The 26843-nt window shown below is 40.5% G+C and overlaps 1 protein-coding gene across 2 annotated transcripts in view; it reads right to left on the reverse strand.

Moving 5' to 3' along the window:
• Positions 1–1276: 1276 nt before the first annotated feature.
• Positions 1277–26843, reverse strand: part of LOC131253009 (ABC transporter B family member 6-like) — a 46415-nt gene continuing 20848 nt past the window's right edge. Inside the window, exons 2-11 of one of the 2 annotated variants that reach the window (XM_058253828.1) lie at positions 20955–21009; positions 20683–20858; positions 20336–20536; positions 18909–19168; positions 18505–18815; positions 18134–18357; positions 17689–18029; positions 11553–12346; positions 11186–11427; positions 1277–3087 (exon numbers count right to left, since the gene is read on the reverse strand). In XM_058253828.1, coding sequence (XP_058109811.1) covers positions 1858–3087; positions 11186–11427; positions 11553–12346; positions 17689–18029; positions 18134–18357; positions 18505–18815; positions 18909–19168; positions 20336–20536; positions 20683–20858; positions 20955–21009 — 3834 coding nt within the window. In that variant the 3' untranslated portion in view covers positions 1277–1857. Of the gene's footprint in view, positions 3088–11185; positions 11428–11552; positions 12347–17688; positions 18030–18133; positions 18358–18504; positions 18816–18908; positions 19169–20152; positions 20173–20335; positions 20537–20682; positions 20859–20954; positions 21010–26843 lie in introns of those variants that run through there. The other variant, XM_058253829.1, reaches the window with a different exon arrangement.

Here is a 26843-nt window from a genome sequence, read left to right on the forward strand (position 1 = left end):
CTACGCATTTCATCAGGTGTGGTCCACCTGACTCAAAAATCAGGCTGGATGTCTTCCAGCACTCGTATGATGTTTAGCATAGACCATTGATTGTTTTTCCTGGTCTGCTTCTCTCATACAGGTAGCCCACCCAATGAGAAGCTGGATATGCCTGATTTTTGGATCAGGACATGTTCACAGCAGGCCACTTGCATTTGTATGAACCTCATGCATTTCCAATTGCATACTGAAAGAAAATGGAAAATGATTCAATAGGGCTCGGGTCAAAACTCAAACAGCTCACTACTAATTATCCTCCATACATGTGGCACGGGGTGGAGTGGGTCCGGACCTGCTAGATTGTGGCCCCTACTTGGAATGGCCAAGAATTCAAAGTGGCCATCACTTTCATGGTCCATTTCAAAGCTACCGATCAAATGCCTAGGAGTAAATTTCAACACAAATGGGAGATTCCAAATTTGCCCAAAACCCAAATCCAAACAAGCCTGATATCAGTTGAGGTGGCCTACGCAGGCACATGAGAGGTTGCAAGCAAAAGACAAAAGTTGTCCCACCCAGGTGGCATGAAGAAACAACAAGACAAGGCTACATTATTTTGAATTACCTCTCACAGCCTCTTCCTGAGTAGCCTAAAACTAAACCTGTTTTAGTGAAGAATGGTCAAAATGAACAGAGTAAGTTGGTCATGACCCAACAAGCAAATGATCATTAATCACGGATTAGATTAATTTCAATCAATCTTCCCTTCAGATGACAACCTATCCACATTCCACACTGGGTTCCACCATTTGGACAGTTCGATTTTGTTTAATGTGTCAATACCTGCGGATCAACCTCAACATACTGCCAGAATATCAAATAACTCCCCTGAAAGCAATCATGTGATCCCACTGCAAAATGCCAAGGTGTTTTTGACTGAGGAGAGTTCAGAGGGCTGGTTCGCAGCGCACACCCCAATTTGGTGAAATGTGTGAGATCTGGGCCACTTATCCTGTGGGCTGAACACATACCAGGAGCATGTCACCCTGGCAAAGGTCTATATTAAACGAGCATGTGCAGCTAACCTGATCAGTGGGGCCCAGCCCGATCTTTAGCATGTCAGTAGTGCCTCCATCTGATGAATAGTGCAAATCTGACGTGAAGCAAGATCACAGCTCTGCCTCAAAGAACAGCTTTAGAATATCTCGCATGAACTCACAGAAAAACTGGGAACTATGTACAGAAAATGCACAAAGGACAAGTAATTCTGTCTGGCCATCGTCTGCCTGCCATTGAGTTGGACTGAGGAAAGAGACGCAATCATATGAACTTCTCAGCAAATTTACAACTGATGTGTGGACCGTAGAAGGCTACCGTCATGGTTCCCAAGTTCTACTTCCTGAGCTGCAACAGAAGGACAGAAAGCATGAGGGAGCACAATCTTCACCTGTGCAAGAAAAATTGAATCACAGCATCTACCATTCTCAAACCACAACCTCAGTATAGATTATAACAACACATTTTTTTTCCCGATTTTATAACAAATTAATATACCATGGAGACAATGCCATCCTGCACCAAGAATGCCAGCCCCCAAAAGAATGCATCACACACTGTTCCAAGTGAATGGCCCGCCCCATCACCCCGGCAAACCCAACCCTATCTCTAATCCTACTTCTGCACAAATGTTAACTACCACCACCAACCCAAAAGAACACTCACAAGCTCATCCCTTCTCTTCTTCACCCGTTCATTATACAATCACCCACAACAAATATCATCGAGACAATTCGGTGTTAGCGTTGTCTCCGACAAGCGGAAAATGGGTGAAGAGAACAAAAGAAACCATAAATTACATTGGCCAGAAAATCCTGCTGTCTAAACGAGTCGATGTTGCCGAAGGCCCTTGCCAAAATGAGGCTGCATCAGCCGGACGTACAGACCATTCATCGCGACTAGAGAATCATGGCTTCCCTGCTCGACAATCCGGCCACCATTGAGAACAACAATGTTGTCTACATGTCTCATCATTGCTGCCCTGTGGGCAATGAGTATGGTCGTCTTGTTTCCCATGATCAGCGTATCAAGCGCCTCCTGCACCACCCGGCTTGATTCTGACTCGATCGAGGAACTGGCCTCATCTAATAACAAGATGGGGGCATTCTTCAGCACAACCCGAGCGATGACAATCCTCTGCTTCTGTCCCGGTGTCAGATCAACACCCCTCATGCCTACGTGCGTGTCATAGCCATGAGGCAAGCTGCTGATGAAGTGATGGGCATTTGCTATTCTTGCAGCCTCCTTCATCTCGGCCTCAGTCGCGTTATGCCTCGCATAAATTATGTTCTCCCTGACGGTAGTCGAGAACATGATGGGTTCCTGCTGAACCAGACCTAGGTGATTCCTCAACCATCTCAGATTAAACAGCTTCAAATCTCGACCATCCAATAAGACTTGGCCAGCAACTGGATCATAGAATCTCTCTATCAATGAGATTATCGTGCTCTTCCCAGAGCCTGAAACTCCAACCACTGCTACGGTCTGTCCACCATTGGCTTTAAGGCTGAAATTACTTAATACCATCACTTCAGGACGTGTCGGATAACAGAAATCGACATTCTTCAGCTCAAGGCTTCCATAGACATTGGGTGGTTTAAGGCCCTCAGTATCATCTGGGTCTATCTTGGGGACACGGTCTATGATTTCGAACACGGAAGTGAGCGATTTCCGCCGTTTGAGGATGTATGGTGCAAGGCCGAAAGGTTCCACCAGTGCAAATGTTGCGAAAGAGAATACGACGTATTCTTTGAGAGCCATTGGGAGAGTCAGGTAATGATCTCTCACAGCGATGGCTGTGTACCAAAGCAGGAGAGCATTGCAGGCAAAAAGCAGGAACTGTGAGAGGCCAAAGGCAAAACCAATGGCCGTTCCATGTAGAAAACTCTGCTTGAATATTCTATCAAGCTGGAATCTGTAGAGTTCCATTACCTTGTTACCAGCACAGAACGCCACGACTGTGTAGATGTTTCTGACTGCATCCTCAAGGACCAACGAGGCCTTCCTGTGCATATCTTGAATGCCTCTAGAGAATCCTGCCAGCCACATTTTCTGCAGATACAGATATACTGCCATTCAGAATCCAAGGAGAAAGGATAAAAAAAGTCCTATCAGTGATAAATAACAATAATAGTAATAATCATAACAATAATAATGAGGAAATGCCACCTATAACGGTAAATGCATGCAACCCACTCACATGCCAACATGTCACAGGCGTAGGACGAGATCAGTGCAGAAGGCGGGCAACCACATGAAGATCACACCAACATCAGATGGGGCACAGATGATCTCACAAGCTGGACAATTGAAGACTGAGCCGAACCAAGGGGTTCTGACTTCTGATCAAAGATCTGGCAAATCCAACATTCCAGATATAGGGGGGCAAATAGTCCAATTGGACTGCAAGATCCACAAGGCCAGAGCATTTATTATTTTATTAGTTATTCAAGTCTGAGTAAATCATGTTCAGAAAGTTTACCTCTATTATTTTTTGTAATTTATTTTGTGGGTCAGTTTTTAGGTATCAAACAATGTACAAATCATGTGAAAGTCTTATTTGCAAGCTTGTTGAGTTAGCTTACAAATAACCCAAGATTATGCAAACCCGATACCATGGCTGATTTACAGACAACAAGTATGTTGTGACAGGATTTGGGAATATTTTAGCCATTTACAAAATTTTATTGGGATTAGATGGTTTGGAGAAGAACTAATGAAAGGTTAGGAATATATGAGCTTCCATTTGTTTTGAAGAAAGTACACACACACATGTATTAAAAAAAAAAAAAAAAACGTTTGTGAGTAGTTCATGACTGATTGATTGACTGAAAAAGAAAAGGTTTATTTTGCAGTGTTTAGCATGTTGCTCCCCACCACAGTATTAGTTGCTTGAATTTCATCCTAGCATGTGTTGCTTTATCTCATCTTCACGGTCCAATTTATCTGTTGTAATTCCTGATTGGGTCATCTCAGAAGGTACAAATCAATTTGAAACTTGTTCCTTCAATATGGTTGCACCAATTTTGGTACCAGAGAATTGCTCTCTCCTTCCATGGTTTTAAGACTCATTCGAGCTGGCTTGGACTACGAAGCACTTTGAGACCACGAGTCAGTTATTTAGAGGGGTGCGGGGTTGACTCGGCCTGACTTGTCCAAGTTGGGTGAGACTCAAGCGATATAGCCAGGTCAGACCAGTGGGGCTCATTTCTTTATAAGCTCCTTCCTTTATTTTTCACTCTTTTCACCCATTTTTCTAACCATATCCCTCCTTTCTCCTACCAAAATTTTGGATCTGCCTTTCTGAAGCCCCAAAACATGATTTTCAAGCTTCTACTGTAATCAAATCAGGGAAAAATGCATTATTTTGGCAGAACAAAGTGGGTTGGAGGAAATTTGGCATTTTTGGAAAGAAAAAAAAAATCCCCAAGTTCACCCAATATTTCCCTGGAAAAAAATCCCCAAGTTTTCATAGTGTAAAAGAAATATCACATGTTTTGCGTAACAGTAACGGCTGTAGTCGTTACCCGATTCGGGTCTAAAATGGGAGGGTCTAGAAAAAGAGGAACGCAACGGCCACTACCCCTCATAGTCGAAATACAGAAAATTTCTAGCCTATTTAACTTCCATTTTTTTCCTACAATTTCTCGCTTTTCAGCCATCAAAATCACTCTACTACTGATTTTGACTACTCTTAGTGTTTTTAGGATCAAAACATTGGATAGTAGTGATTTGGGCAAATTAACGCTCCGTGCAGTGTTTTTAAGTGTCGACAATATCAGCCGATATATCCCACGATATATCTAAAATCCCGCTTGTGCGATACGAAACACACAAATAGTGGGATATATCCCACATGTTCGATCCGGTGAGCATTTTTTATTTTCAATCCTTTTTTTCTATAAATCATGTTAAATCAGTGTCAAATTATTACAAATCCATGATGTTTCATGTTTTGCAAGAAAAATTATGGATTGGGAACTTCGATTTCGAGATGGGCCAAGTTGTGGAAAATTGAAAAAAAAAAAAAATCACAATTTCCCATTTTATCGCAAATCAGTTGCAATCTTTGTGTCCAAACATAAAATCAAACATGTATGTAACCTGATCTAGTGATTCGTCTTTTGCTTTTGAATGTATTGTTTGTGTTTTCACACATCTTCTTGCATTTATAAATTATATGAATAGACTTTTAAGATACTTGCATCAATTCAGTTAGACATCACATAGATTAGGACCCCATACAAAGAAAACTTATTATGTGCACTTGTTTTCTGTAATGTTTTGATTTATAAGTGTGTATTAATGTCTTTTTTAACAATCATTGAAGTTTCATTAAAAAACTCAACCAATTTCCGAATGTTTTCCCATGTTTCCAACAACGTCGATACATTATGCAATACAACCGATGCATATCCGTTTCCCAAGGGTACAATACGTAATGCAATACCGATATTTTGAACACTGGCTCCGTGGGCCATTTTTCTGAAAAATCGAAAATAGGTATTTGTACCCATTTTTCTTTCTGATTTACTGATTCGATGCTTTAATTTGATGTGCCATCCATAGATAATCATAATCATGTACTTCTTTCAGATTAATTACTTCATTTTCAATTTTTTAGATTTTTTGTATTTACGAAATATATTCTACCATTTTTGAGAAACAAGAAAAATAATTATATTTTCCTTCTAATTAACTAATTCAACTCTTCAATTGATGTGCCATGCATAAATGATCATAATCATGTGCGTCTTTCATATTATCGACGCCATTTTATATATTTTTTGGTATTTATGGAATATTTTCTATGGTTCGTAAAAAATAGGAAAAAAAAATTTATTTACTAATTCGATGCTCCAATCTAATGTGTCATTCATAGATGATTGCTTATAACAGATTATTAATGCCATTTTATCATTTTTATAAATTTTTATTTTTAGATCAATTTATGCCCTTTTTTTAAAATAAGAAAATTAATTATTTTCCATTTTTTTATTGATTCAATGCTTCAATACGATGTGCCATGCATAAATGATCATAATCATGTGCTTCTTTCATATTAATGGCTTCATTTTTATTTTTTTATTTCTTTTTAATTTTTGGATTAGTGACTTTATGTTCATATTTTGTTATTTTGGGCAGGGTTTTGAAGCTCAATAAGGTTTTAATTCGTTCTTTATTGCTTCGAACTTTACTTAATCCATTTGGATCCAATTAAAAGTTTTGAAATTTACTTAATTAATTCGTTCTGCCATAAATAATTTGTTTAGACTTGGATTCCCATAAGCCATAACTAGTAAGAAAATAGCAGTCCTCTGGGAAGTGAAGATATTGGATGTCAACATTGTGAGAGGATAGGTGGGTATTAGGCACCAAATTAAGTGCAACTATTGTTATGGATTGATAACTGGTGGAATCACATAACTTAAACAACATTTGGCACACCAAAAGGGCCAAGTCACGGGGTGTACCAAAGTGTTAAGAGATAATGATCTTAATGCAACAAAGTTTGGATGAGTCGAAGGGGAAACAAGTTGTCGTACAGAAGAAGAAAAGTGAGATTTTGAAAGCGGCCTAATAGGAGGTGTTTGGTCTTGATCATATGGACCTTCATGATTAGAGTTGGGCACGATCTGACCCAATGCGACGGATCCGACCCGATCAAACCGGTCAAATCCGATCTGACCCGAACCGAAGGCTAGGATCGAGTAGGCCCACTCAGATCTGACCGTACATTGAGTCGAGTTTGGGTTAGTGGCTAATCCGAACCGATCCGATCCGATCCGGTCGGGTCCTATATAACATATTTTTACTTTCTTTTTTTTTTTTTTACTACCCTCACCCGAATGAAAGCCCTAATCCCTAAATCATCTTCTCTACCCAAACGAGCGGCTCCACACCCACCCATTCAATCCGGCCACTCAGCAACCCAGCAACCCATCTTCACCGCTCATCCTCCTCCATTCATCAGGTAGGTTCCATTTATTTTATTTTATTTTTTATTTCTCCTTGTATTTTGCCCTGGCTCGCTTGTGGTTCGACCGAGGTCGGGACCTTGTTGCATCGGCTGCAGCATTCGGCCCTGGCTCTCCTCCTTTCTCTCCCTCTTTCTCTCCCGATTTCCCTCCTCTCCTTCTTTCTCTCCTCCTTTCACTCCCTCCTCCTCTCCCGATTTCCCTCCTCTCCTTCTTTCTCTCCTCCTTTCTTCCCCTCTCTCCCGATTTCCTTTCCTTCCTAGCAAAAGAGTCTCCGAACAGACTCAACTCGATCCGACTCAGTTTCCCTGACCGAGTCGAACTCGGTTCAGGTCAGGCCAGCAAGGATTCAGATCGGATCAAGTCAACCCTACTGGACTCGGTCCCGGATCGAATCGAGTTCGGGTCAGGTTCTTGGAAAAATCGAATCGAGTCGAGTTGGACCCAATCCGGTTCGACTCGACTCGATAACCACCTCTATTCATGATGAGGAGAATGTTGAATCTGACGAACATTCAGAACAGGAGGTGACTATGGCTAGGAGGTAAAGCGTGTGCATTGTTTGTGAAGATGAAAAACGTCGGCGGATGTATAGCGGGAGGTGGTCCGTAAGTGATGTGGGGGCCAGTGGGAGCGCAACTGCAAGTGGGGATAGGTTTAGTGGATTATGACATATGTTTGGTAGCCTATGGGAGACATCTTCACATGATGCATCCGTGGATGTGAATGTGGAGTTCACGAGACCCTCTAGTGATCCGATCTTGTTTAGGAAAGAGTCAAGTAAACATAAGAAGATCAAACAAATGTGGTGTAGAACTTTCATTGAGAAGATGAGTAGGGCAACAACTAAATTATTTATACATGCCAATATACCCCCAAATGCAGCCAACTCTCCACACTGGCAAGTGGTAATCAACGCAGCAACAAAAGCAAGCGAAGTAATTAAGGCACCCACGAACAGGGAGATTAGGGAGAAATGGACGGATGCTGATTATGTGGATGTGAAGGCACACGTGGCTACCTTTAGACCCATATGGATGATCGACAAGAGATGGATGCAACAGCTCCACCACAATATTCATGCAGCAAGTTACTATTTAAATCCAATGTACAGAGATGCCCAATCATTTGTCGAGGATGATGAAGTTTGTGTCAAGCTACAGAATGTGATAAAGAGATTAAAGCCTAACTCAGATGTGCAAATAAGGGCATTGAATGAATTGGATACATTTGAAAATTGGCAACTTTGGAGATGCTCTCGCACAACATGCAATAGTTAAGTTGTAATCGATTGAATGGTGGATGAATTTTGGAGAGTGCGACGGCTCTTCAAATGATTGCAATCAAAGTTTTGAGTCACACTACTTCCTCTAGCTACGAGAGGAACTAAAAGTTGTCTTACGCTCATTCATTCAAAGAACAAAAATAAATTGCAAACTAAGATGTTGGACTAACTTGTCTTTATGCACTACAATATGAGGCTAAGAATGCGGTGACATAAGAAGAGCAATATGCCAACGGTGACACCAACTACGGTCCAATAAACTTGGATACCATTTATGATGAGGATGACCCACTTCTGCCTTGGTTGGAGGAAAGGGCGAAACAGGTTGAAGAGGGCTAAAGAATTAGAAGTCGATGACCCAACGGCACGCGTGGCGCAACAAGAGGCGTGTGGTTGTCTTGGACCCAAATTCCATCCAAAGCCTGACCCAATAGAAGAGTACAAACACTAGCAGCAACAATACTGAGACCAATGTTCGAAATATCGGTATTGCGTTACGTATCGCACCCTTGGGATACAGATATGTATTGGTTATCGCATGGGATATATTGGCTATATCGTGTAATGTATCGTTGTTGTTGGAAACATGGGGAAAGTTTGAAAACTGGTCGAATTTTTCAACGAAATTTTAGTGACTATTAAAAAAGACATCAATACACATTTACAAATCAAAACATTACAAAAAACAAGTGCACATAATGGGTTTTCTTTGTATGGGGTCCCAATCTATGCGGTGTCTAACTGAATTGATGCAAGTATATTCAAAGTCTGTTCATATAATTTATAAATGTAAGAAGACATGTAGAAACACAAGCAATACATTTAAAAGCAATAGAAGAATCACTAGATTAGGTTACATACATGTTTGATTTTGATTTTTTTCCAATTTTCCGCAACTCGGTCCTTTTCCTCCAAATCTTGAAATAAAAGTTCCCAATCCATGATTTTTCATGCCATGCAAAACATGAAAAATAATGGATTTAAAAAGGATCGAAAATAAAAATAAAAAATAAAAAATGTTCACCGGATCGAACATGTGGGGATATATCCCACTAATTGTGTGTTTTGTATTGCACAGGTGGGATACAAAATATATCGTAGGATATATCGGCCGATATCGTCGATATTTAAAACACTGACCAAGACGAATGATCATGACAATTGTGATGATGATGCACCCGATACTGGTTCTACTTTTGTTGTTGCACAACACACCATACAGTCGTCTATAAATCGCAAGGCCAATGAAAATTGATGAGGTATACGAGGTTGGACTTGTGAGTCTACTGAGTCACGATGCAACCAGCCAGGGGGGAGGGGCATCATGGGGAGGTTGGCACCAGCTGCACTCAAGGAGCACAGGACATCATCAGACTTGCGGTCATGGACATTATGAATATTCTTACAAATATGACCAATGGCAATATACGGAGCCTGTTGCGCCCCATTCATGCTGGAGTAGTCATCCTGATCCACATGTTTCATATGGATACAGATATCTAGATCCAAATTCAAATTATCCATAAGTCTCACACTCAGCAGTACGAGTACAAGCAACAACAAAGCTATACGTCTAGCACTGTTGGATATCCTTACTCAGGATCGAGGTCGTTGCCTAATAGGGATCAATCATCCTCTAGTTTCGTTGACCTGATTTTTCCCTCCAACACTATATATTATAGATATGCAACACCTGTTCCACAGCTACAACCGGATAATGACAAGGACGTGAAGGTCAAGCAACCACAACAAAGCAGATTTTTGTTTTGGTAAGGGTGACTTAGTCATGAGTTTTTACTAAGGAAAGTATTTTTTAATATTATTAACATTTAAAGTAAGTATTTCTACACCCACACATTCACCAAGCAAGCATACACTTGACACTACCGAACTTGTGCTTAAAATAACTTTCCTGACAAACAATTAAGTTACCCATGATTAAGTTGTAGGGGGGTTAACCAAACAATACTATTTTTTTCCTTGGAGATGACAAGACATGAATCACAGGATAGGACACAAAAGTCTAATATGTTGAAAACTTTAAATGGAATGTATATTATAATGTATGCGAGTCCCAAGGTATGTAGTGTACATTAAAATATGGTAAATAATAGCAAGCACCTGCAAATGTAAGATATTTTGGTATTTCATTCATTTTAATATATTTATCTTTGGTATTAGATGCAAAATTAAATGTAAAAGTTTTGTAGTCAATTCCAGGTTGTCAAGTTCATAAATTCATCAGACAATCTGATACAACATTCTCACCAAAGAGTACATTGTTCCACTACCATAAGCATATTAAATATTATAAATGAATGCATGTTTGGAATATTTACATTTTTCTGGATTTTTTCGAGCAAAAAAAAAAAAAAGACCGATACAAGGGTTGTATCGATTGTTATGCCCCCCGTATCGACCATTACACCAATACAACGTATCAGTAACGGTGGGCATCACCACCGCTACAGAACACCTTAGTGTATCAAACCAATATTTTGAACATTGGTCACCATGTGGCGCACATGCCCATGAGTCACATGTGTACAGTGTACATCATCTGCTCTTTCTAAAAGGTAGGTCCAATGATGAAACTGTAGATGCAAAAACCAGGTCATCTCGTCATCAGGTGAACCACATGTGGCATTCTTTTCGTATGGTGTGGACAACAAGATGGTGGAATGGCCTTATTTTCTCACCAGATGGATGACTCAAGTACAAGACAAGTTGACGCATATGACGTAGTTGGGTGGTAACTTAACATCATCCATTGAGGCATATGTAGCCATTCCTCACTTTCAAAAATTGAAATTTCCCCAGAATGGGAACCTTGCAGTAAATAAAGACACATTTCTATGGAGAAAGGTATACAGGCATAAACGCAAACCTGTGCAATAGCAGAAAGTACAAGAATTGGAAGAGTGGCCAAAGCCACAAGTGCCAATCGCCATTCCAGCAGCACCCCAATAAGAAGAGCCACAATAACAGCTGCGGTGTCCTGGATAAATATAGATAGTCGGTTGCTGAAAGCAGCACGAACAAACGTAGCATCATTTGCCAAGCGCATTGATAAGGTGTCTGCACTGTTCTCTTCTTCATCAAACCATCCAACTTCATTCCGCAACATTGCTGAAATGAGATACAAGTCTGTTAGTTACAAATAAGACAATTTGCCAGATATGATATGATTCCATATAAACAATATTGGCATAAGCCAGAGAAGAAATATATCCAATACAGATAATGCCATTTACCTGAGAACATCATTCTCCTAACTCGCTCAGTCATTTTCTCCCCCATTATACCAAAATAGAAGTGCTGCAAGAAATTGGCAACCACTGTCACTATACCCATGCACGCAATGATCAAGCACCACTTATCCACCTCATCGCGTAGGCGATCACCAGTGTGTCTATAATATGCTTCCACTATCAGCGCAAGGATGTAAGCTAGAACGGGGTTAAAAGAACCAAATATAGCAGCACCAGTGCTCCCCAGAAGAGCATAAAGCCACTCTGCAAGACTGAGCTCCACAAGCCTCCAAAAGGAAGGAGGTTTCTGATGTTGCAAATCCTTTGAGTCCCTTTGTGTACTTGGCAATTCATCTGATTGACTGAGGGGTCGACTAAAAGTCTTGGAGTGAGAACGCTCATTTTTAGGATCAGATGTCAAGAGTGGTGAAATTGGTGACTCAGGATCTGAAGCGCTGGACGTTTGACGATGTACAGGATGAACATCAATTTTGGGTAATTCAGGTAATCTTGATTCAAAACTATCCTGCCTTTTTATGGATGGTGGTGCTTTTTCTGGCACATCCAAGGACATCCCATTTTCAAACATTTGCTCAGGAGGTGGGCTATGAGTCTTCGGTGATTCTTGTGAGTTAACATTCACATCCTGGTGCCGTAATCCATGGCCCCCAGGCACTCTCTGTAGAGATGGTGATTTGGCCAGCTTAGGAGATGATGACTCTTGGAAGCTTTGGCTTGCTGAAGAATCTTTTTCAATTTGGAAAGTTGCAGCTTCCCTATAGTTCTTCATTGGCATCCTAGAACAGCATGCACAAACATCAAAAAGAAAACAGCAAGTTTGTCGTAGTTCTACACTCCTAAAGCTTACAGAAAAGCATATGATCCAGAGAATGCCATGAGGCCAGAACATTAAATTATGCGAGAATTAGGCCAGTAGCAATAATACTAAAATTGACACTGCAAACAATGAGATCCAATGATGAGGTCTGACACAAACATTACTCAATTCTTAAATCTGGATTTTCCGAAAGAATTTTAGTAGCATAACAGCACTCCAGCACAAAATCAATTCTTAAATCTGGATGGGCCAGTAAGAGAGCCATATGCTGTTTATAACTCTAAAGAAGATAACAGAACAAAATCCTTCAAAAGAATCCACCACCCCGGAAAATGAATTGTCATCACAATCAGAAGTCCAAATTTCTCTAATGAATGGATCTCAGTAACGAGTCCCAAGTTTTAGGAACTGTATTCGTTGCAAACAAGGACAAAACTCAGTTTGTGTACATACTGTACAAGTCACCACAGAAACCAGTATTATCTCCCATATTGACGGATACAAGGAGATATGCCCTGTTTTCCAAATAAAAGCTGAAAAAAATTTAAAACATAAGCAGATCAAGGGTATGGTTATAGTGTAATGACCCTAGTGAATTTTAGGGCTATAAAAAATTTTAAGAAATCCAATCCGTCCATTTAATCATCCACCCATTCATTGATATACCCATGCAATTATAGGATCCAACCATTAGATATTTGATCCGTTAATCATACACCCATTAATCATGACATTCAACCGTTAGATTATCTGTATATCCATACATCTAGGCACCCGACCATCCACCCATCCGTTAATCTATATGAACATGCATTTCTACATCAATCCAACTATCCATTTTATCATCCGGCCATTAATTGATATATCCATGCAATTATAGAATAATCCAACCATTAGATACTTGATCTGTTAATCATCCACCCATTAATCATGACATCCAACCGTTAGATTATCTGTATATCCATACATCCAGGCATCCCAACCATCCACCCATCTGTTAATCTATATGAACATGCATTTCTACATCAATCCAACCGTCCATTTTATCAATTAATATATGTGAACATGCATTTCTACACCAATCCAGCTGTCCATTTTATCATTTGACTGTCCATTCACTTAATTATGGAAATTGTTTGTCCATCCACAGAGATTGGATGGCGGGAGGAAAAAGGAGACATCTTAATATCGAATGGCAGCACAGGGGGAGAGGGATGCAAGACAACTAACCACTTGCTTTAAAAGCTCGAACTGATAGAGTGTGGCAAATCAATCCTTTTACCTCATAGCCCAGGCCCCACATCCCATAAGTTGGGTCCTTGGCCGAAAACCCCTTCGTGGGCCCCACATTACATGGGTTCCGCCTCACAAGGGCCACCCACCCCGAGTGTGCCCTTACATCCCATAGGCCACACCACTCGAGCCTAGTGTGAAAATCTCCCTGCATTAATCACCCCCAGTGAGGAGTCTCGAATACGAGACATCTTGCTCTAATACCACTTTGATGCAGGACAACTAACCATGTGCTCTAAAAGCTCGAACTAATAGAGCATGGCAAATCAATCCCTTTATCTCAGCCTAGGCCCCACATCCCATGGGTTAGGTCATCAGCTGAACCTCCCTCGTGGGCCCCACATCACGTGGGTTCCGCCTCACATGAGCTACCTACCTCACACAAATAGGGCCCGCCTTACACAAGCCACCCATCTCACATGAGCCGCCCACCCTAAGATAGCCCCTACATCTTACAGGCCACCCCACTCGAGCCCGGTGTGAGAACGCCCCTACATTAGGGAGGGGGTAGTAGTAATGTGTGGATGACAAATGTACCTTCAGATCCAACGACGCATAAAGAGATGGGAAAGTAGAAGACTAACGGAAATATTTAGCATAGGAGATGTGACGAAGAGAGGGAAAGTTCATCTCTAATTATTATTTTTTTATGAGTACATACCAGTGAATGCATCAGCGTGCCTGCACTTTAAAAACATGATCGTTGAAGTGCAATGAAATGTGAGAATGTGGTGTCACTCACGCCATGTGAGCTTATGGGGAAGTAGGGGAAGTATTTAGATGATGAGGTCATTGAGGTACAGCGTTATGTTGATGAGCTAAGGCTGTTATGGGAGACGCACAGCATTACTTTGATGTTTGAAGGATAAACGGGACCAACGAGGATGTTCGTCATAAATTTCATGGTCTACTATAGGACCATATTCTTGAAGTCCATATATGCTTGCTAGTAATGAAATTAAAAAGATGCATGATGTCATGAAAGAAGTTGGGAGGAAGAACAACGTATAGTTCGCCACAAACAATGAGAGCACATTTATAAAGGCGGGGAATGATTTAATGAAGTAGAACTTGTGCCGGACCCCATGTGCAACCCATTGTATACATCTCATGCTTGAGACAATAGGGGATACACCTTCAGTGAAGAGTGTGATTATTAATACCAGGGTAATCGCAAATTTCATCTATAACCACACCTAGCTATTAGCCAAGATATGCAGGAGATGTGGTGGGGATGTAGTGTGGCCTGGGGCAACACAATTCGCCACAAATTTCAACATGTTGGACAGCCTCCTAAAACAAAGGCAAAGGCTAAGAGAGCACTTCAGCTTTGAGTATTCTGATTGGAATCGGAGTGGCAAGAGAATGGCATGGAGGATCGAAGAGCTTGTTTTAAGCAGCTCCTTCTGAGATTGCATGAGAAGTATAGTGGGTATTTTGGAGCCCATATATACAGTGCTAAGGACAATGGATAACTAGACATATCCATCGATGGGTTCCTTGTACAAATCCATGCGGTTAATGAAAGAAGCCGTCAAGGTTAAAATCCTCAATTCATATAAATGAATGCATGAAATAATTGATGACCACCGAAAAAGAACTCTTCCGCACCCATTTCATAAGGCTTGTAAGTAATTATACAAGTTATATTTAATTTTTCATATGTTTCAATAATTTATTGGTTCTTTGCATAGCATGCATAGTTCTTTTCTTGTACTAATATGTAAGTATGTGCACCATGTTGAATTTCACACTCCCTAGATCCCAAGTATCACTACAATCGTAGACTCCCCGAGGATAATAGCTTGAAGAACGCGTTGCACAATGTATATAAGATGATATTCCCCAATTCTTCAGGGAAATCCAGTTCCGGCAACGAGGTAAATATGTTATGCACTTAGCTATTCTCTAATTTCCTCCAAGGCTTTATGCTCACAATTAATGTTAAATGCCATTAACAGATTGTCACTTTCTGTAATGCAGAGGGTATGTTTGGGCGTGTGAGGCAGCGAGATCATCGAGGAAGATGATGAAATCATGTGAGTTGTTGCATCATTTAAAGTTAAAACTAAGGGGGCAGTGATCAATTTCGTGGGCAAATGGTGAGTCATGTACAAGAGCAGCTACGAGACATTGCAACGATTGGTTATCAATGTGCTTGCACAGACAATGTCCTCATCACCATGTAAAAGAAACTGGAGCACCTTCTCTATCATTCACACCAACAAGCGAAATAGATTAGTTATGAGATGTTTTAGAAGTTAGTTTATTGCCATTACAACATTAAGCTACGAGAGAGGTTGCTAAGTGCATAAGCTAGGGGAAAAAAAGAAGAGTAGAAGACCCGTTGGACTTAATGATGATTAGTCATCAATCATCATGCATACCATGACGATGATACAGATGACCCACTTTATGAGTAGGTTAAGTAAGATGACCTGGATTGAGCAGATGGCCGCCCAGATCCACATGTATCAGAGAAGGCAACGTCGCAAGGCACTGATGTTGACGCTCATGTAGAGAAGGCTAGTTTCCCCCCGAAAGCTTTCGACCTGTTGATAAGGAATGTGGAAGACAACCGGCAACAGTCATTTTCTCATGGGACACGTGGCGGCCACACCATCCAATACCGAGAGTGATGTGAGGAGCGGAGGTGATGGGCCCGATGATGATGATGACGATGGAGATGGTGTTGGTGGAGACGAGGATGGCAACAGTACTATGTAGGCGACAAGAGTGAGACTCAACCTCTAAGTCAGAGCTCGACCCGAGCTCAGAGTCAAACTCAGAGGCCTTTAAACATGTTCACTGGGGAGAGGGATTTTGATCAACCCAGGATGAAGACAGTGGTTCTCATCCACAAGAACCACAACCCCATAACATCCAAAATAAGGCTTACACTCGTCCTATTCTTAAGAAGAAGAATAAGAACCCACGGCTAACTAATGTAGATGAGCTCTTATCATGGAGCATGAGGTCAATAGACATTGGTGATAAGCAAGCTAGCTCTAGTCCTGTGCCCCGGTCACAGTATGGGTATGGATCATATGGCAACTATGGACCTGGTGGATATGTGGCGAGCAACTCCAACAATTACAGCACAGTTTTTCAACCACGGGCAGGAGTACGCTTCCGCACGCAGGCAGGGATATCCACAGTATGACTATGGGCAGATGCATTCAGGAGTTTCATATGTACCCACACCATATCCAACTATAGATTCATATCATCCACAAACGATGATGATTACACAATACCCACGGATGGACATATAGATCCAGTTCTAAGAGGATGAGTACCAGTGTTATGTCAAAGAGTATCTTCACTGGTATCATTCTATAATGAACTGACCACAGTATTGTCATTTTGTGTAGTATTGTGCCCAGCCCCATCAAGACAAAGATGGTGATTTTCAGCCACTATGCAACTATATGTGAGTCTAAGCCACAACCACACACATCATTCACAAGTATATTTCTAGTTTTCTACTTCTTGTGCTTTTGAATGTATTACTTGGGTTTCCATACATGTTTTCTTACATTTATAAATTATATGAATTCACTTTGAATATAATTACATCACTTCAGTCAAACAGTGCATAAATTAGGACACTATACAAAGGAAACCAATTATATGCACTTATTTTTTGTAATCTTTTGACTTCTAAGTGTGTATTGATGTCATTTTTAATATTCCCTAAAGTTCCATTGAAAAATTCAACCAGTTTCCCAATGTTTCCCCATGTTTCCCAAAAGCAATAATACATTACGCGATACGTCCGAAATTTCCCAAGCGATAACCAATATGTTTTCATATCCCTAGGGTGAGAAACATCCGTCGATGACAATACAAAAAACATTGCTCACAGTCACAGTTAGTAGGATCTTAACGAATGCTCAAAACAATAGCAATAAGCTTCTAGATAACGGCTACAATGCTTCAATAAATGCAGAAAACCAATAGGTTTGGGACCAAATATAACAAGCTTCATATGAGTATGCAACTTACCTTTTAGGAAGCTTTGCTGCTTCTTCGCATCTCAGGAGTTCTGCATAGAGGCCATCCAGTGTAAGCAATTCATCATGTGTACCCATTTCAACAAGCTGACCCTCCTCCATCACGGCTATATAATCAGCATTTCTTATAAGGCTAAGACGCCGAGCTATTATTATAGTTGAGCGTCCCAGCATAAGGATATCCAGAGCCGCCTGAACAGCCCTTTCTGCTTCGAAGTCAAGGCCACCAGTAACCTCATCAAGCAGAAGTATAGATGGATCTGAAAGCACTGCCCTAGCAATTGAGAGTTTTATTTTTAGCTCTTCAGTTAATGCCAAGCCAGCCATACCCACCTGAAAAGGATAACCATAACATCAAACAAAATAGTGGAAGATGAAAGGGAAAAAGAAATTGACCATCCATCGAGATGAGCTCAAATTGATATCCCAATTTGTACCTGTGTCTCATATCCTTTGTCAAGTGAGCTGATAAATGTATGTGCATGAGCTTTTTTGGCTGCCTCTTCAATCTGATCCAATGTAGCAGTTGACCTTCCATAAGCAATGTTGTCCCTAATGCTCAAACTTAGCAAGGCAGGTTCCTGGGTGACCAGTCCTATTTGGCTTCTTAACCATTCTAGTTTCAGGCTTTTAATATTTTGCCCATCCAAAAGAACCTCTCCTGTACAACAAGATAAAATATCCAATGAATTGTGCAGATAAAAAGGATCACAATATACTCAGTCATACTTTAGAAACGAAAAGAATAAAAAAACAAGAAGAAGAAGAAGAAGATAGAAATGGATGTTCATGATGTAGTTAAGACTACCTAATGTAGGATCATAGAAACGTTCCATGAGAGGAATTATACTACTTTTTCCTGAGCCATTCCTGCCAACAAGTGCCACAGTTTTTCTAGCAGGCACAGTTAGGTAAAACCCACTTAAGATGGGGATTTCAGGACGAGACAGGTAACTGAAATACACATTGCGGAACTCAATGTTTCCTTGCACCGAATCCAAGGTACTTCCATCCTGATTAACAGTTGAGGTCGAGCGGCTTATCATCTCATACAGTCTGTAGGCAGCAATTCTCCCTTGCTCGAATGAATAAAAATTTGTTGCTGCTTGATTCAGTCCACTATAAAAAGAAAATAAGACAAACACGTTAAGAGAAATGGGAGATAATGTGATAGAACATTGTAGGATGCGCATAAAAAGAAGAGATGCTCACAGGCCACTCAAAATAACAGCAAAGACAGCTGTTAAAATTTCACCACCACTGGCTTTTCCATGAGAAACCAGGAACCTCCCAACCCAAAGTTGCAAAGCACAAGAACATATCGCAAGTCCATATGTAAATCCGAGTCCAAGTCCTTGCACAAGACTTATCAATATACCGTATCTCAGAGTTGCTTGAAGTGAAGTTGCATAAGAATATTTCGCCAACGTCTCATTTGTGAATGCATATAAAGTCCTAATGTAAGAGATTGCCTATATGAGCAAAAAAAATTAGGTTCAGCTTCCAAGCCACTGATATGACACACTTCACAAGCATCACAACGCAACCAAGTCATGGTTTTTTTATGGCCAGACAGTTCTAGTTCTATTCGTTAAAAGGAAAGTCGAGTGTTGGCTGCCTTTCAACCACTTCAAAATGCGACTAACTCTCAGAAGCTTCTAAGCCAGCATCAAAGATGGACAAGACAATGCTAACAAGATATTTTGAAACTTGAGTTGCTTTCGTCTTTTATAAGAGCACTATCAGCATGTCCAGTTTGAACTGTCACAAAATGGCAATATAAAGATATGGAATAAAGCAGCCAACTGCAACCAAAATTTCAGTTGCCTCTTTGTAGATTAAACTAGAGCTAGCATAGGGCTAATGAACAACCCTTGGACAATGATGCAAATAACACAAAGGAAAAAGAAAGGGTATTAAGAAAATAAAAACAGAACTTTCTTTCGACTGCAATTTGTTAAACAAACTACTTCTTGAAAAGGTTAGAAATACTGAATTAAGTCAATAATGAAGAAGGAAATACGGAATCCCAAAAAATGAATTAAAGCAGATAATGCACGCCTTGCACATATGGTTTATGTCAAACAGACGAGTTTCAATTGGCAAAACCATTGCAACAAAAACATCCACCATTGAGTATCAGGTCCCAATGCTTTGGTTTTCTGCAACGGTTTCTTCTGCTACTTGAGAAGACGGCTTCAAACCACATGATGAAAGAGTACCAAGTTACTTTGGAGAAAAAGAGATCAAGTGATTTATAACCACACAAACATTATGATAGCAGAGCATGTTCTATTTGCATATATCATATGAAATAGACATCTCAATCCAAGCAAACTTGAGAATTGTGTCAAAGAGTTGCTAACTTCACAATTTTAATTTGGAGCATCAGAAATTAGAAGAATTAAGAAGGTTCTTGTATTTTAACTAGCTGTTATTCAAAGTTCGTTCCCTACCATTTCAGAAACAGTGGTGACTCATCCACCATACACTTGGCTCCCTCCCTCCCTCAAGGGATGAAGGACAACGAGCGCCAACCCAAATAGATTTTTAAATGGAAAGCAGTGTATTTTCAAGCCATCAGCTTCTTTTAGATTTGAAATGCTCCAAATTATATTATACAAATGGGAAAATGTAACCTGCTCAGCAATGCTCGCAGCTTCAGCATATGCATCTTGAATATTTTCAGCAAGCCTATGCAGAAATATGTTTGATATTCCTCCTGCAGCAACAATGAAAGGGCCTGTGCCTAATGTCAGAAGTGCAATCTGCCAAGAGTTGATCAGTCCAATGACAAGACCACCAAAAAATGTTGCCATATTATGAATATAATTTCCAACCTGTTGCATAAAAACCCGATTGTCAGAGGAAACTCCAATTAAATACAGCATTCATGAAGCATGTAGAATTCACAAGAGAAGGTACAAAATAGCCAAGTGAAACAAAGCTGTCTGTTGCATGAAGCAACATTGAGTAAGAAACATACTTTCTCACTAAGAGCTGATTGAATGAGCAGCACGTCACTCAATACTTGACTCACGATGTCCCCATTATTCCCATATGTGTCAAAAAAACTCATATCCTGGTTTAGCAGTACTTGGACATACTTTGACCTGATGACTGCAGTCTGCCTCTCTCCAGTAAGAATCCAGCATGAGACCTCTATTGCAGAGATTGAATCAGTCCCCAAAGTTCCAAATGCTTATCGCATATGACACGATGCATTAAGGACTGACAATGACAAGAGTTTGATCTTACCTATCCATCCAGCAGCAAAAACACCTGACGCTATATAAACAATGTACAGAGCATGCTGCAAAATAATAATATAACAAAAAGGAGAAGTTAAAGCAGAACTTGTGACAGATGTGAATTAAATCTGAGAACAGGTCTTCGTACAAACTTGTAGCAGCTGTGGCACATACAATAACAACAAACATAAAGAACATAAAGAGGCTCAAGTATGTGAGTTTTTGGGTGGGGGGTGTGAGGTAAAACCACTGAATAAATCTGATACCCAAATAACTCTATATTTGACAGTCACATGCCTAATGTGCTAACAAATTGATACTATATGACAAGTTTCATGATTAGCGAATTAGAATTGTTAGGGATGAAGGTCGAAAGCCAAAATGGCTATAAAGCTAAGAGGATAAGTTTGTCCCATTACCTTTTGGAGGATACACAAGTGGTACCAGTGCCATCATAAGTAATGACAGCACCAGACTGTTCCAGGCTCCCCCTGGTGGGTGGGTGGGTGTGTGTGAGATATCCAATCCATTCAACAAGTGTGCCCCACCACAAAGTGCACCCAGCAAAACTATCAGGCTGAACCAATCATGTGGACCACAGCATAGAAACCAATGTACAACTGCCCGAGTATACCAAATTCAAGTGATGGGGCCCAAGAGGTATGTGCAAAGAATCCACAGTGCAAAAGATGTGACCCACCCTAATGATGGGGATGCACAAAAATCTGGCCAAACCAACCACTAAATGGTCCCCAACAAATTTGGAGATTTTTTAGCGCTTTTCATTGTTCCCCTAGGTGTGGGCTTCCTGATGGTTGGCCGGCATTGTTTTTGGGGAATCACGCCATAATGGTGGGCGCACCATTGATAGGTTGAATGGCATGCACAGACCACATGAGGTCCACAAGATTCCGGTACCACCATTACTTGTGGTGGTATCAGTAACACTGGAGTGTTCCTATTACCTTTTTGGATAACACTACATCTCAACAATTATTAAACTACTTTGCCTTACGAGATGGCTATGAAATTCACATGGCAGACGACATCATCGGAAACATGTCCTAGTGATGATGCCCTCAGTGCATAAAATTGAGGTAAGGGGTTCCAACTTTTTTCTGTCTTTTCTTTCTTCTACTTTTCTTTTTTTCTTTTTCTTTTCCTTTTTCTGTTTTTCTTTTCTTTCTTTTTTTCAACGGAGGGTTCAACCTTTAAACTTAACAAAAAGAAAAACACCAACAGGGATCAGAAATCTCCAGTTCATAATTGAAAGAAAAATGAAGCAAACCAGAAAAGAACACTTAATGACAACAAGGCTTACACTCATCACATCCTCCTAGAGGCCCAAAAAGAAGATGTCTATTCTTTTTTTCTTATTCTTTTTTCTTTTCTTCTTTTCTTTTTTCAATGGAGGGTCCAACCTTTAAATTTAACAAAAAGAAAAAAGCCAATAGGGATCTGAAATCTCCAGTTCATAGTTGAAAGAAAAATGAAGCAAACCAGAAAAGAACGCTTGATGACAACAAGGCTTACACTTATCACAGCCTCCTAGAGGTCTAAAAAGAAGATGTCTAGCCTTGTTCCGGAATTCCTTCTTTCAGTTGCCTTCACTCGTTTTCCCCTATCTCAACTTTTCCACTTATTCCTTTCTCAATACTGGCCATCTCCTAGACAATGTTGGAGTTCCGATCCCAATTCATTTAAAATCAGCAAAGCCTCATCATGATTCACTTTCATCCATTCAAACATACCCACCTGAAAAGAAGCCCCACACACTCTTTGATTTACTCAAACCAAAGAACTCCATTCACACACCCTTAAGTAAATGGTGAGGACCTAGATTGAATTCATCTCTAAAAAAAGGGGACTTCTGTTTGAAACAGGTGACCAAAAGGAATTGGGATATCTCCAATACCCATGGACAGAGCCCTTCAATTCCTAGAGATAAAGTAGGGGCAGAGAAGCAACATGATAGACTCTAAAAGATAAGGGGTCCTAAGGTTGCAAGCAAACTCCAGTCCAGGACAAGCCGTGCAGGTCATGCTGACTTGGAACAGGCTTTTCAGGCTACCTGTCTGTCAATGGGCCGGGCATGGAGGTCCATCAGAAATTCTAAGTCACACAGTTTATAGAAGTTAATGCCTTTCAACCATTGCATTCTTATTTAGAAACTAAGACCTAACTCAAATGAACCCTTTACCATCAAAGAAGTATATCCTAGAAAATCTTTCACTAGATGACCAAGAATGGTGATTGTGAGCTCTGTCATGGCCAGTTCCAGAGCCCAAGCAAAGGAGGAAAGGAAGGTTGATGTCTATATAGAGAATGCTAGTGTATTGTGTATGTAGCCCTTTTAGTGTAAGTGCATGTGCATGTGCACACTTTCCTCTTCTCCTACAGTGTGCTATATGCTCTATTATAATAAAATATTGTGTGTTAGGGCAAGCAAGCCTAACACAACACCTTTCCCAAACTCTCCTCCTCTCTCAATCTTCTCCTCTTTTCTTCACATTATTATCATCAAACCATTCTCTACTTGGTATCAGAACATAGATTCAGGCATTCCGCATCCAACAGATTAAGAGACAGCACGTCACCTTGCTAAAGTCAGCAGTCGTATGGCTAACGTCAGCGTTGTACGGACACATGGAATCCGTTAGAGATAAAAGTTTAGGAGTTTGATAGATCTTGATTTTAAAAGATTTGTCATGATTTTTTGAAAATTTTTTGGACCTCCTTTCATGGTATTTTGGGCGAAATAGAGAAATTCGAAAATCGGGCTCTTCTTCCGTTTTTCTTCGATCTATCTCAAATTGGTAAGCTTTTCTTTGGTTTCTTTGCTCAAGATGGACCGAAATCTTCCTCCCAAGCTACCCATGGCAGATTTTTTAACCTAAGATCCATGTTTGAGAGGGTTTTAACCTCAAACGGACGTGCAACTGAGCTGTTTTTCACTCGGATGGGCCGTTTTTTACTAAGTTTCATGTTATTTTGTATGATTGCTATTTGTTTGAGGTTTATCTCTTATTATCTTGAAGGATTAAGTGAGATAGAGTTGTTAGAATCAATCCTTCTTGGCATAGGGCCTCTCTTGGCATAGGCTTATCTCTCGTAGACTCTCCTATGGCTGACAAAGGGCCCTCATCTCTTGGCATAAGGTCTCTTGAATCCAACCTCTTGCAGATTACCTCCAATAAGTTGAATGGTGACAACTATCTTCAATGGGTACAATCTGTAAAAGTATTCTTAGGAGCCCGTGAGAAGTTATCGTATATTTTAGATGATCCCCCAAGCTCTACAGATGTTACCTAAAAGTCTTAGATAAAGGAGAATTATCAAGTTATTTCATGGTTGTTGAATACTATGAATTCCTCGATTAGCCACTCAATGATGTTTTTATCCTCGGCTAAAGGCATTTAGGATACGCTTCATAATATGTTCTCAGAATCTTAGAATTTTTTATGGGTATTCCAGCTTATTCAAGAAATTGGTCGATTCCAACAAAACTCAAGATCATTAAAAGATTACTATTTGACGCTTCAAGGTATGTGGGATGAATTGGATATGTATCAGCCTCTTCCTTCCAAATGTAAAGAGGATCATGAACATGCCCATAAGCAGCGGGATGATAATTATATCATGCAGTTCCTAGCTAGGTTGAATTCCAATTATCTTCATGTTCGAGATCAGGTTGTTGTGCAGGATCCTCTTCTCCCATTGACGACAGTCTATGCCATATGTCGCATGCTACTATCTCTACTCTTCTTTCTCGTTCATTTGTGTCACACGAGCGTTCGGCACATCTTGCTAGCGATCAGTCCTCTTTTGGCCTTCGGGTACCATACTTGAGTTCAAGGCACATTTTTGGTTTTGGTGGTTGTGGTAAAGGCCGCGAGGGAGATCGCAGTCATGGCAGCCGTAGTCTTCATGGTCGTAGTAGACGTGGACGAGGACATGATGGTTCCCGCATTTGTTCACATTGCAGTGGAACTAGTCACACCATTGATTATTACTGGCAGATACATGGTCATTCTACGTATGCCGCTGCTTTTTTTGCATCCACAATTGCTCCTGAGACAGTCTTCCACCCCAACAGCTGAGCAGTCTACTTCAGGAGAGTCTCTTATCATTTCTCGGGCTGCATATGATGCCCTTATGTGGCTTCACATTCGTGATATTCTTGAGCCATCTCACGCAGCTTCGGCCCAGTCAAGTACGCTCTTCTTGCATCATCCTCTCCTACCTCTTGGGTCATAGACTCTGGAGCTTCCTCCTATATGACTGGTAAGTCTCAATTCTTTTCCTCTTATTCTCCTTCTCCCCACACTGTATGTCACAATCACAGATGGAACCCAAACTACCATCTCTGGGATTGGTTTCATCCCTCTTTCTTCTTCTTTGTCTCTGTCATCGGTCTTTCATGTGCCTCATTTTTCATTAAACTTATTGTCTGTTAGCTCTCTTACTAAATCATTAAATTATTCCATTACTTTTTTCCCTTCTTATTGTTTGTTTCAGGACCTACAAATGAAGAGAGTGATTGGTGGGGGGGCATGAGAGAGGAGGCGTTTATCTTCTAGATAATACACCCATTGTCGCTTTTAATACCCTTTCTCTGGATCGAGAGTCCATGACACGGTGGCACTGCTGCTTAGGCCACCCATCAATAGCTAGATTAAAAATTTTGTTTCCCTCCGTATTTGTCACTAAACCATTATGCTGTGATATTTGTGAATTGTCTAAACATCATCATGCTACGTTTCCTCCTAGCTCTTCTGGGAGGAAATCTCAACCTTTTGTTTTGGTTCACTCGAATGTTTGGAGACCAGCTCCTGTTACCTCCACTTTTGAATTTAGATATTTTGTTACTTTTATTGATGATTATTCACGCATGACTTGGATTTATTTTTTGAAATCTAAAAGTGTTTGATGCATTTAAAGTGTTTTATCATGAAGTATGCACTCAATTTCAATATTCCATCAAAACCCTCCATTCTAATAATGGGGGGGAATACATGTTTACTCCCTTTCTGTCCTTCTTGCAGGAACATAGTATTTTGTCTAAGACGTCGTGTGCTCGCACACCTCAACAAAATGATATTGCAGAATGAAAGAATCGTCATCTTCTTAAAGTTGCTTGCACCCTTCTGCTTGGTATGCATCTACCTAAACATTTTTGGGGTGATGCTCTTCTAACTGCTAATTTTCTTATTAATCGTATACCCTCACGTATCCTATCTCACAAATCTTCATTTACTATATTGTATCCTCATGATAATCAATTTCCTCTACCGCCTAAAGTTTTTTATTGTACATGTTTTGTACAAATTTTGGATGGAAGTAATGATAAACTTAGCCCCAGGGCAATTAAATGTCTTTTTAGGGTATACTCGGAGTCAGAAAGGGTATAAATGTTTTGACCCATTGACTCGCAAGAAATATGTCCCTGCCGATGTGACCTTCTTTAAGGATATTTATTTTTTCTCAACTCCAGGCCGATCCCTCTGTAGGGGGAGTATGACTCTTATCCTATTCTTCTTTCCACTAGTAATCATGGGGAAACTCCTCTCCCCTCCATTCAGCATCCTGTTGGTGATTTGGGTGAGCCTAAGCCTCTGCGGGTGTATCATCGTCGAGATAAATCTTCACACGCTCAGCCATCCACCCTTCCGCTCACTTTGGATGTTAGCTCAGATGACTCTCCTACCTCGAGTTTAGATCTTTTCATTGCCTTGCACAAAGGGTCACAATCTTGTACTCAACACCCCATTAGTAATTTCATTTCATATGATCATCTTTCACCGTCTTTTCAGTCGTTTGCAGCTTCCCTTTCATCACAGACTATTCCTCGGTCTCTCTCACATGCTCTTCAAAGTCCTAACTGGACGAGGGCAAT

Source organism: Magnolia sinica, chromosome 8 (assembly GCF_029962835.1).
Source record: "Magnolia sinica isolate HGM2019 chromosome 8, MsV1, whole genome shotgun sequence".
Lineage (NCBI taxonomy): Eukaryota > Viridiplantae > Streptophyta > Magnoliopsida > Magnoliales > Magnoliaceae > Magnolia > Magnolia sinica.